This window comes from Sciurus carolinensis, chromosome 1, assembly GCF_902686445.1.
Source record: "Sciurus carolinensis chromosome 1, mSciCar1.2, whole genome shotgun sequence".
NCBI classification, from domain to species: Eukaryota; Metazoa; Chordata; class Mammalia; order Rodentia; family Sciuridae; genus Sciurus; species Sciurus carolinensis.
In genome coordinates, this window is record NC_062213.1 from 124,075,873 (window position 1) to 124,089,283 (window position 13,411).

General features: G+C 36.9%; 1 protein-coding gene across 5 annotated transcripts in view; it reads left to right on the top strand.

Moving 5' to 3' along the window:
- Positions 1 to 13,411, top strand: part of Plppr5 (phospholipid phosphatase related 5) — a 302,829-nt gene that overhangs the window by 91,704 nt on the left and 197,714 nt on the right. For all 5 annotated transcript variants that reach the window (XM_047529588.1, XM_047529632.1, XM_047529579.1 and 2 more), the window contains one exon: positions 3,789 to 3,863. In XM_047529588.1, coding sequence (XP_047385544.1) covers positions 3,789 to 3,863 — 75 coding nt within the window. The remainder of the gene's footprint in view (positions 1 to 3,788; positions 3,864 to 13,411) is intronic.

The window sequence follows — 13,411 nt, forward strand, 5'->3', positions numbered from 1 at the left end:
AAAAGTAGGCCCAAATCTTCACCATGTCAGCATAGGATCTGACTTCCTTAACAAGACCCCTAAAGTACAAGAAATTAAATCAAGAATCAATAAATGGAATGGATTCAAACTAAAAAGCTTCTTCTCAGCAAAAGAAGCAATCAAAAATGTGGAAAGTCTACAGATTGGGAGAAAATCTTTGTCACATGCACCTCAGATAAAGCATTAAACTCTATGATATATAAAGAACTCAAGAAACTTAACACCAAAAAAAAAATACCCAATCAATAAATGGGCAAAGTTGAACAGGCGTTTCACAGAAGAAGATATATAATCAATGAACAAACATATGAAAAAATGTTCAACATTTCTAGCAATTAGAGAAATGAAAATGAAACCTACTCGAAGATTTCATCTCACTCCAATCAGAATGGCAATTATAAGAATACAAGCAACAATAATTGTTGGTGAGGATGTAGTGGAAAATCTACATTCATACATTGCTGTTGGAAATCAACATGGTGCAACCATTATGGAAAGCAAAATGGAGATTCCTCAGAAAACATGGAATGAAACCACCATATAATCCAGTTATTCCACTCCTCAACATATACCCAAAGGACTTAAAATCAGCATACTACTGTGACAAAGCCACATCAATGTTTACAGCAACTCAATTCACAATAGCTTGTGGAATCAACCTAGATGCCCTTCAACAGATGAATGGATAAATAAAATCTGATACATACATATATATATATATATATATATAGATAGATAGATAGATAGATAGATAGATAGATAGATCATGTATAGAATGGAATATTACTCAGCTTTGAAAAGAATGAAATTATGGCATTTGCTAGGAAATGGATGAATTTGAAAAATATCATGTTAAGCAAAATAGGCCAAACCAAAAACCAAAGGCTGAAATTTTCTCTGATATGTGGATGCTAAGTCACAAAAAGGGGAAGGGGTTAGGGAAGAATAGATTAGGTAGAGGGGAGTGAAGGAAGGGTATGGGGATAGGAATGATAGTAGAGGGAAACCATTATTACCTCATGAATATATGTGACTGCATGACCGATGTGATCCTACAATATGTACAATCAGGAAAATGAGAAATTACACTCCATTTATGTATGATCTATCAAAAAGTATAAATGGATTCTTCTGTCACATACAACTAATTAGAACAAATTTTAAAAATCTTTTAAAAAGTCCATAATCCATTAGTTCTATAAGCAGTATGAAAAATCAGTATACAAAACTTATCTAAAGCCCCTTCCTACCATTGCTTCAGCTCTTGCAGGGAGAGCACCAAGAGCAGCAAGAGTAATGTCTTCATTTTAAAAGGAGAACTCTGATTCTGTCTACCAAGACCTAAGACTATTTAAAATAATGTTTGCAACGCACTATCATTGTATTACGCATTAGTGTCCCTCCAGTTTAGTAAAAATTACATTATTTTTCCCAGTCACTCATTATACATTTTAAATTTCATTTATATTATATTTAGAGAGAAGGAAGGGAGTCGAGTATGGCAACCACTGAGTGCCCCAGTAACACTGGTTGATCATGTTTCAGTGTAGCAGGTGCTTAAAGGGCCACATCGCCTACAGCTGAAACTCTCCCCATATTCTCACCTTACATTTTGGGGGATCTCATTTCATGTTTTCCATCATCATCAATTAGAATTAATCTTTTATGGCAAACTAATTCACAGTCAAGTCTGATTTTCTCCCAAGACTTTTGTGAAAGTTCTTTGCAAAGAAATACAGAAAATCCTCCACCTCTTTCACATCTCCCTCCTCAAAATCTCAAAGACCAGCTATTCTCCTTGGGTCAGTCTGTCCACCCAGTATCAAGCAATGAAAATGCAGTCTGCTTTCCATTACCCAATCCCTTCAGCATTACAATTTCTTTCCAAGACTCTGGTGAAAGAGTCAGAGGAAAATTATAACTATATGTACACCCAAAACAAATAATTTGAACATATAATTTTCATTTCACCAATTTTTTTACCATTATGCTAAAAATTGAAAGATATGTATGATATGTCTATGTATATAGAAATATTAAATGCTTTAAAATGAATGTCATTCATGAAATTCAAAAACTCAGGCATGTCATGAGTCTCTACTAAACATTTTATTTGGTTCTACACCATTTGAAAGATTTAAATACTTTTATTTGGCACAATGCTAAATGCTATAAATGAAGATTTAAAGTGTTCAAATCTTATCAATTTGCTATTATTAACTTTTTTATTTTTCAGTTGTTGCATTGCTGCATATGCAATGAAAACCTTTTAAACTAAGTATGGGTTGGAACACTATCTTTGGTGAACATAATGTTCCATGTAAATACAGTGTTTATAATTGTGAAAAAATGTCTTCATTCCATTTAAGTTTCCCTACCCACATTAACCTTCTCTTAAATTACTGGGGTTTTTCCTGTCAGTTCATTCCTTATTATCATAACTGAATCATTGTTCACATTTAAGCTGAGTGTAAGCTAGCAGGACATTAGAAAATGGGACAGGCAGCAGGAACTATTCTTCAGTATGTAGAGCTATCCTGTGCATTGCAGAACATACACTGTCCCTAAATACCAATAAAGAATCTAACCTGTGATAGCAACACAATTTCCATGAGCAATTTCAGATATTCCTTCAAGTGAAACATTCTACTGAAAGTTACTGAACTATGGGGACAGAGTGGTGGTATGCTTCTCTCAGTAGGCAGGCTGATCTCAGAGGCTTACAATATCGGAACTTAGAATATAGGACACAAGTACTTTGGGGCCTGGTCATCACACTACATTATAGGGCAAAAAATTATATTTATCATCACTTCAGTTTCATCTATGAAGGAATTTAGATTATTTTTCCATTTTGATGATTTAGATTTTTTTCTGTTTTTATGAGTTGTGGGGGCATTTCTATTTTTACATACTATTCTCTGCTGGTAATTCAGTATAAACATCTGATTTGGACTAAGTTCTTTTTTTTTCTTTTTTTTTTTTTTTTTTGCTTACTTGACTGTCTGAAGTAGGTTTAAGTATTTACTTAATTTTTTATGACAATTATTCTCAAAATGTTAATTAATATTTTTGATTAAATTATTTCACTGTCTTGACTCATGCATGCATATCTAATCAGGTAGTTTTCATATTAAGACTATTTCACTTTGAAATTTCCCAATACTATAGTAGCAATAATGTTGAACTGTTTTGAGATTTCAGCTTCTGCAAAGCTCAGGATTAAAAAAAAAAAAAAAAAAAAAAAATTCTTTGGCACCATATTCTTAGGAACAGGAGTACATTTAGAGGGGTTAATGACAAGTTTGCTGATGAGAGGCCATCTAAGGAAATGTTTAATATTGTGGTAGTGTTGTAGTAGAAGTAGGCACAGAGCTGCAGGTGATGGTGTATGCCATGGTGCCCAGGAAAATCTAACTCTGCATTCCCAGTCATAATGCCTGTCTTTCCAACAGGTTCGGTCAAATGTTAGGTATCTGATTATGCCTGTACTAGGAAGACATGGAAATATTTGATGATCTCCGAAATCAGAGGCAGCATTAAAAAAAAATAAATAAAAAGAAGCATCTTTGTGAATGCTAGGTGCAATACAAGTGGAGGATACTGACATTCTGACATTCCAAACATTAACTCAGGACATAGGACGTTACTTCCTTGTAAAGAGAAGGTTAGCCATATAAGGAGAATGTATTGAGCTTCTGTGGAGCATGTGGCCATGTACAAGCTGGGTTTCACCATTATTGTATTCTTTCCTCCTATGCCAACAGGAAAACATGCTTCCAAATCCCCAGAGCCAAGAGTGTAGGAGCAACACTATTTTCCCCTGCTTCATCTTTGTAGAGGTAAGAAAACCCTGGAAATTCACCATCACAACTTGTATTGTTCAAAAGAAAAAGTACTATTCAAAATTAAAATAGAATACCATTCCCTGCAAAAGCTACTCTGTCTATCCACCATGTACACATTAAATCTTCAACTATCCAAACCTGTAGTATCATGGGCTTATTTTAATCTGAATTGTTTCTTGGCTCACAGTGATTATAAACACAGATGCTATATTTGCATTATACAGAAAAGCCTTTTTAGATCCAGAGTTGTATTTTTATTGCCTCATGGGCGCATCTCTTTGTATATGCCTCCATTTTTTAACACCTGCCACTCTTCCCACAAGCTCTTCCACATTCCAGCATTTCTTAGCCTATTCTAGAACTCAGTAGTTTCTACTTGACTTTGTTGGTTCATGTAGCTTCACCTGACACCAAATTAGACAGCAATACCCAAGTTTCATGCCATGCATTTAAGGTTCTTCTGCCTCACCTGCTTAAATTCTCTCCACTTTGTCTTCTCTTAACTTGAATCTCCTCCCACTATGACAGGATCTATGAGCTCTCAAGTGCTCTCCTTTGAGTCTCTTTATAGTTCATTATAGATTGTAAAAAAAGTTGAGTTATTGGAAATTTAGGCACATCTTCAAGATTTTCATATCCTACATGCCAATCGTGCTTACATGAAGAAAATTCATGGGACAATTAATGTGTGTCTAGCAAACCATTACTTAAATTGGTCTTTTTAGATCATGCATGCATAAACAACATATGTACAGTGTATCAACAATGGTTAAGAGACACCCAACTAGAAATTGTTTAGCCTATCTCAAACTTCTGTAGGATATTTAAAAAGTAGAACAAGCACAAATATACTTTTACAGTAATATGAATATAATTCCCATATTAGCATGAATAAATTAATATTTTAATTAAGCCAGAAATGGTCAATTAGTAATAACTTATTCCAACAATGACTTTTAATTATAACTTAGTCTCAGACAGTACAATCACTTTCTTAGAGTCTGTGTTAGTCAGTTGTTTGAAGCTATGACAATATACCTAAGAAAATCAACTTAAGGAGGAGTAATTTACTTTTGGCTTATGGTTATAGAGGTTTCAATCTAAGATCAACAGGCTTTATTGTTTCTGGGGTATGGTTAGGCAGGCAGAACATCATGGCATGAGGGCATGGTGGAACACCATGGTGGGACAAGCAGCTTACCTTATGGTGACTGCAAAACAAAGAAAGAGAGAACTAATTTTTGTAACAAAGCCCCTTCCCACAAACCCACTGTGAAGCTAATTCATCAAGGGGCAAATCCATTGATGAGGTCAGAGCCCTCCTGAGTCCATTACTTTCCAAAGACCCTGCCTCTGAATACTCTTGCTTGGGAACCAAGTCAACACATGAGCTGTTGGGGGGCATCTCTGATTCAAACCATAACAGAGTTTTCTTCCTGTTTGATTACTGCAAGAGCCTTCAAGTATCATTCTAAAAAATGATCAAGGCAATCTTATGAACTGAGAGGCAAGGTTATCAGGATACTAGGGAAGGGATAGTGATGAAATCTCCAGGTTTTACAAAGCTTGACATTATTTAAAGTATGTTTAAATGCTTTAGAACTACAAAAGGCAAAGCTCTTTTATGAGATTAGATTTTTTTAAATGCAGTAAACATCCAAAAGTTAGGGTAAATGGACTATTTTTAGTATTTATGATAAAGATCTTTAGCCTTAATATGAGCAAAATTCATCTAAAAGTAAACTGACTAATAGACTATAGGAAACACTTCCTTTACAGTTGAGTTATAACTATTATTGCTTTTCATACCAATTTTTCTTTTATGATGTGGAAAACAAAGGTCATAGCAGTGGAAGGACTTTGGAAAGTCAATCAGAATACAAGCAAAACAGGTAGAAGCTACTAGGTAGTTGAATAGGGCTGGGCATGGGGAAAATAAGTATGAGAGATTTTTGCTATTTAAGGTTCTCAAGATTAGACAGAGCAAAACTGGAGCACAGCGGGATAAATTACAACCTCTAATGCCAAATCCTATTGTTCTTTAAACTGAAACAATTCTGGTATTTAGGGAGCAATGGATGGCTTTAGAAAGATTATAACAATTGAAAAAATTCTTTAGGGCGAATTGGGGACATTTGCTAAATTATTTGTGGAGTAAATCCAGGAATCTAGACAGTTAAGCAGAGAGAGAAAATAGTTGGACTGAAATGGGGAAGAATGAACAATGACTAGGTATTTAAAATTTATATATATATATAAAGGAAGAAAAGAAGGCTTATTGCTTTGCTAGCAAAGGAGAAACAGGAGAAACAGCCTGTCCCAATGGCTGTGATCCTGCTCATCATCAGAAACAGGGGGCTTTTAAAGAGGGATTCAAAGGCTACATTCCACGTGTTCTGTGGAGTTGTAGTTCACTTGTTATTTTGGGAGATAGTCCTCTCTGAGATCTTCTGGTACCATCCCCAAAGGCTGGATTACTTCATTCCTATGGTGGGTAAGTGCACAAGGACAGTGTTTTTGTCAGTTTTTTTAATGCTGCAATTAAATGATCTGACCAGCACAATTACAGAGGAGGGAAGGTTTATTTGAGGGCTCATAGTTTCACAGGTCTTAGTCCATAGAAGGTTGACTCCATTGCTCAGGGCTTGAGGTGAGGCAGAACATCATGGCAGAAGAGCATGGCAGAGGGAAGCAGCTCAAATCATCAGGAAGCAGAGAGAGACTCCACTCTGCAGTTACAAAATATATACCTCATAGCCACACCCCAATTCCCACCTCCTCCAGCCACATACTACCACTTCAATTAATCCCACGAGTGATTAATTCAATGATTGGGTTAAGACTCTTACAACTCAATCATTTCTCCTCTGAACTTTCCTGCATTGTCTCACATGTGAACTTTTGGGGGACACTTCACATCCAAACCATAACAGACAGATAACTCTGTCTAGGATGGAGAAGAAAGGTAATCCTGTTTCCCCTAAGATTAGGGAGGGGAGAGATTAGGGAGGAGCAGGTAAAGAGGAAGAGAAGGAAACATGTCCATTTAAAAAAAAGTTGCAGTAGCAGAGCAGCAAGGGTTATATTCACAGCATAAAGTGGACCATGATTACATTTCCCCACTGTCAATTTCTACATTCTATTTCTGTGGAAAAATGGATGATGATGTCTCCAAACTGCTTCCTGTGGAAAAGGGGTGAAGTTTGGGGAAGTAATCCAAAGTTCTTGTTCTCACTCACATGGTGTGTGGACAATTAAGGACATTCAGCATTAGAGCAATCCAGAGGTCCACAGTGGCAGATGGCAGGTGACTGGACAAGGAATCAATACAAGACAGCAAAACATTACTTCTTTGTAAATAATTAACAAAAAGTTATTAGTATTTCAGCCAGTCTCTGAAGTAACTTATAATCTTATCAGTGAAAAATAGATCAAGTTTATCAATGTAGGAGGTTAAGAAGATTTGTAGGTCTTTGGAATCAGACTCAAATTAAATCAGGACAATTTTGCGACTCTTGTAATCATTATTTTTAGGCTCTTTCACACAGGAACACTACCTTTATAGCCTCCAGCTTTACCTTTGGTAGGGCCGACACACATGTACATCTTAAATCACATTAAAAAATTGTTTTTCCTTTTAAATGTCCATGTAAGACTGTGCTTTTAGACTATACTCTCCTGCCAGATATTTAAGACCAAGTTGTCAAAACTCACCTTGTTCCTAGCGACTCTCAAGAGTCAACTGAGATTCCTCAGAGGTCACACTTGGGGACATATAGGAAGCCTCCTGACTCCTTTATCTTTTCTCTGCTAGTGGTGCCACTTGCCAGGATGGGTCGAGGTTCTGGCTGACCATAGGTGGCTTCTTTTGGAAGCATCAGGGACATTTCCATCTCAAATGACCCTCCTCTTTGCAGAATGTGCACTGGTTGGCTTCCTGTTCTCTAGGGTGTCCTGTTCTCTAGAGAGTCTCTCTATCTCCCTGATGAGCAAATCAGGTGATTCACTAGAGTGGCAGGCACAGAGAGGGATCCCAATGGCCAAGATGTTGGCTGCTTTTTCCTTGGCCTTTTTGCTTCCTTGATGTTGGTCTCCAAGTTTTTGGTTTTAAACACCTTGTAAGCCAGTTTCACCAATCATAAAGATGGAGTAACAGGTTATAACTTCAATATCTATAATTTTACAGATACACCTTTAATTTAATTTGGGTTAGTATTAGTACTAGAAGTCAGCATTACATACTATCTGACCTGTAGTTGATGGTTCATTATTATTGTTATTATTATTTAGAAGCAATACCTCTGCCAAACACTGAGTTAAGAGTTATAAAGTTTACAAGGAAAATACAAAATGAAATTAACAGAGCAAAAAATTAACCAGTTTGTGTAATAGCTACAAACCAGGAAAATGACTTTTATAATCTTGAACCTTTACTTAGTTATATATTATATTCCATTTGAGATCACAGTAATTTTTACAACAAAAATCAATCTTTCGAATAGAACTTTAAATGAGCTGAAGTCTAACCTATTTTGGAGCCATTTTAACATGGAGTAAGGTGGGAGGCAGAGTCTTGTATCAGGTAGGGCAGGGTTCTTCACAAATAACAATACAACATTATATCTGAAACATGAATCAAAGAAAGGCTAAGAGAACTTCTAACTTTCTTTTTGGAAAAAGTGACAGAATTCTTCCATGTTTTGCAATATTATCTTTAAACAGATCAGTATCCCCATATTATCTTCTAAAATGCATTTAAATTCCAGTTCCAGCATGAAGAGTAACACAAAATTGTATATATAATTTATTGACAATAGGGTATTTTATCTGTTATGGGGTACAACTTAAGAACAGACCGATCACCACTGAGAAGTCCAAATTTGAGAGTCTTTATTAAGCCGGCCGGCTGTCTCTCACAATGCCCCCAAAATGGCTATTGGGAGAACAGCACCGACCACAGGGTTGTTAGGGGTTCTCATACCAAAAATCACATCAATCATAAGTGTCTGTTGCTATGAATCAAAATTACAAACTAACCTCACGAGATCATCAACAGAGGGGGAAGTGGGTCACCTAGGTACAAACTAAAGAATGGTTACTGATAACCACACAATTACCATTTACATGGTACATTGGTTAGGAGCAATAGGGATCAAAAGAGAGCAATTTTTTATTACATAAGAATTGTCATTTTGTATTGTTAAACATGTCACACTAAGTAACTGATGATGAGTACAGAGGCGAGGTGTTCCCATGGGAGAAACTTATTTCCTAATAACATGGAGTCTCAGAGCAAAACGGAGTCTGTTTAGTCATTTCCCTTGTAGTCTGGCCTATAACATTCTCATGGAGTCAGATCTGTCAGCCCATTACATTATCCAGTTATAAAATATCAAATGACCTGAATAAATACCAACCAAATTTGTTACTGTTATACAAATCTGAGACTGTTGCTACACATAATTTTAGTTTGGAGTACCCCAACTTGACAAAATGCTCTCCTAAGATTTACATTTAAATAAGTTGAACTTTTAGAGTGCAATTTAGAATCCAGAGTGTATTGTGGCAATAATCACAGATCTGCATTAATTAATGAAAATCAAAGGATAGCCTTAAATTTCTTATAACTTTTAGCAAATGGTGTTAATCATCATAAATTGACTTAGTCAAAGCAAACAGATATAAGACAGGCCTTCAAATGGCAGTTTGGCCATTCTATGTCAGATACAATGTATAAAAGAGAGCACTTACTGGTTATCTTGCCAGCAACTTTACATAAACTTTAATTATATAAACTTTTACATAATAGCTAGATAAGACATAGATAGTTCTCAGAGGCATACCTAGGGGTTGTCAACAATATCGTTTAACCTAAGTAGGAGTTTTTTGTTTAACCAGTTACAAAGTAATCATTTAAGACTTCAAAACAGACTTTAAAATCCTAATTTCTTTAAGGTTTAGCTTCCCTAAGTAAACCTAACAAATACAAGAAAATTACCTCAACAAATAGAACAGATCAATGTTTCAGACTTTGCTTCCTATTAGTACATTAAGGTTCAAAAAACTTTGTGATAATTATAGCCAATGTAATCACAAACAAAACTTTTTGAGATTTAACTTTCACAAACCTTCTGTGACTTACTTAAACATGCAAAACTTCTTTACAACCTTGGTTTATCTTTTCTACTTTTGAACCCTTTCTTAAATTCATATTCTGAAACGGTCCTTATGAATGTTATCTGTGCACTTAATTTACAGTCTCGCCTCATGTCCTGCCTGGGTGAGGGGAAGGGTTCCTGTTGGAAGGATGGACTGACTGCAAAATAAAAGCTATGAAATTTATCAAAAATAACGACAGAAGACAAAATTATCTTAAGAGCAGGGCATCCAGAAGGGTCTGACCCTAACAAAAGAAGGAGCCAGTGCTTGCTTTATAGTGTTACAGATCAAAAGGAACCAGTAGGACCTTCTTCCACAAAATACGGGTTGGGGGATAGAGATAAGCAAGCCATCTGACTCTAGCAAGTCACTCCCACAGCAGATGCTTGTATTTGAACTTGAGTGGTGAGCTTAATGCAGGATGCCCACATAACTCAGGCATTCTCAAACACTCATTAGGAACTGTGAGTTCCTGAGACCAGATATTCCTGGTTAATGGCTCTAGCTATGCTCTGTTCTCATATGAGCCAGGGATGCCTTCCCACATTACACAACAAATTTCATCCCAGGAGAGGGCTGGACAATCCAGAATATACAAAAAAAAAAAAGCCTTAATCTTTTTACTCCCAGTTTGAATTCAAGGGAATTCAAGGGATTGGAGCGCAGGATATTTTTGAGCATGATGTCTCTGTTATCATCATCACAATGCCATCAACTTTGAGTTCCCCACTGTCAATTATTAATTTTTTCTTATACTAAGCATATTGATATGCAATGGAGGCCATTTCCATCCTTTTCTTTAGGCTTTCTTGAAGATTGCTTTGCAGAGGCTGCCTATAAAACACAGATTGACCTTAGTTTCTGTCTTTTTCTTTTCTGGGTGCAGTTATTTATTCTGCCAGTCTCCCCAGGCATTTCGTTTGATGGAATACTTATAGTAAGAATTGCTTTGTCCCAGTGATGAATATTCCTGGCCAAACGGAGTCTCCTGACAGATATTAAAAAGGGAGACAATTCTTCTCCCTAGATCATAACCTAACAGTGCTGGAACCTATTGCTACATCCTTTATGGCCAGCAACCTCCACCCACAGGGGCAAAAGGGACTGGAAGGCAGGACAAAGACCAGTTTCTCTTTGGCCATTTTTTTTTACAGCCCAGGTAGCTTTTCTGAGCTCCTCCCGACCCAGTTTAGGACTGGTGCTCTTGACCCACAGTGAGATAATCTGTGGTGCCTGGGGCCAGGCTGAGAAACAGTGCTGGGAGTACCAGCACTGGGTTTAAAAGATTGAAATCTTTTTTAACCCTTTCTTCTGGTGTTCTGCTAGCCTTGCACACCAGAGGCAGTATCTTTTAGCACCATCAAATTAGTTACTGACTGTTCAGACCCCTTATCATGTAACTGCATAAATGCCTGTACATATAGAATCTCTTTCATATACTTTACCCCTGGCAGACCAATTTCAACTTCAAGATTTTATAATAATCCAGAAACACTTTTCAAAGGCCAGATTGTGTAACAGTAAACCCTCTTTTTCTTAGATAGGCTTATACCTATAGGTGGTTCATTCAGCCAAGATCTCTCTGCTCAAGAGACTACAGGTAAGATTAATGTAGCATGGTCCATGTCTTAAAGTGTCAGTAACAGACAAAAAACAACAGCAAACAAAACAAAACAAAACAAAAAAACAAAACAGACAAAAGAGGATCTTTGAAACCAGGACTGACAGAAGATGGGAACCTTTAAAATAGAAAGATCTGCATGTACAAATTTCTTCCACTTATTTTACCTTTGACAGACCAACTCCAACGCAAGATTGTACAATAATCTAGAAAGTTATTTTAAAGCCAGATGATTACATTAAAACATTATCTTAGATGGACTTATAGGTGGCCCTTTCTTCAAATCACTTTACTTCTGACAGACCAATTCCAATTGCAAGATTGTACAAAAAAGAAACAGAGAGAAACAACCAGTGAGGAGCCCCAAAACCATGGTCAACAGATGGGAACCTTTAAATTGACCAACCAAGATCTTTCCCAAGAGACTACTTATAGAATCAATGCAGTAATGGCCATGTCTGAAAAGGGGAAGTAACAGATGCAAACAAAACAGACACCCAGGGGGAATTCCCAAGTCCAAGTTCAAGAAACAAATGAACCCTAGAACAGATCTGCAGGGAGCACATATCCCTAGGTTCTCGAGTCTCACTTAACCATGACTCCTTCACCAGTGGTGCCACAGCTGTCCCCAGAAAGAGAAACCAGATGTTTTCACAAAGAGGAACCAAGTGTATGGAATCAAGAATCTCAGCGTACACACCAGGGGACTTACCAAATGGCCAAAGTTGTCATGAGTTTTCTGAGTTCAGTTTCCTTTTTCTCAAAATGTATCATGATGGAGCAAACTGTACTATCCAGGGAGAGAAGACAGGAGTACCCCAAAGCAAAAGGCATTTTGGCAGCTGCTGGATGGTCCCTCAATCCTTCCCTTTATTCACAGGAACAGCTCCTCTGGTTCAACCCAAGACAAACTCACCCATCTCCTAACTCTCCTGCAGTTGACTCTTAAGAAGTGCACTAGCACCATGAATACTCAGCATGGAAGCAGGGTTCCTTGGAAATAGGCCTGCCCAAGAATGTCTCATCTGGGGTGCCAAATTTGGTGCCAAATTTGTTGCCAAAAGCCAGGTCCTTGTCCCTGATGACAATCCAATAATTAGGACACAGTTTTGAGAAGGAAAAAGAAGGCTTATTGGTTTTCTAGCAAAGGAGAAACATGGTGACTCCTGTCCCAAAGGCTGTGATTATTTTAGATGCTATTTTAACTGATGTTAATGTATGAACAGAGATTATTGTCCAGCAATTTATTTTAGGTGATATTAAATTGTGCCTAAACCTAGTAAATTAGGGACTAGATTATAGACTTTTGCATTAGCATTAACCTATCTATTCAACTTTGACTAACAAAAGGAGGAAAAAAACAGCATGTTTCTTCTCTCTTCACTCTTTCACCCTCTCCATCTACTTCATACTTATACCCAGCAAGGGCTCCCTATCCAATGAACACAGAAACCAAGACTAAGGCACTGGGGTTTTGCAAAAAAGAAAGATTTATTTTGAGGTCAAATGTCAAGGAGGCCAGGAGCTATAAGTTCCATCTGCCTTCCTGAGAAGTTGCTTTGATTGGATGGTGAGAAGGTGTACCATAGTTTTAGATTTCTTTTGCACAAATTGTCATCTTGGGTCACAAGTTTTCTTTTGGGTCACAAGTGTTATCATGTTCTGCACTGGATATTTTGAGTTTGTGACAACAATAAAAGTAACTGACTAGAGAAGTTGGCTTCTGCAAGTGCCCATTCTTGAGAAGCTGGTTTCAAATCTT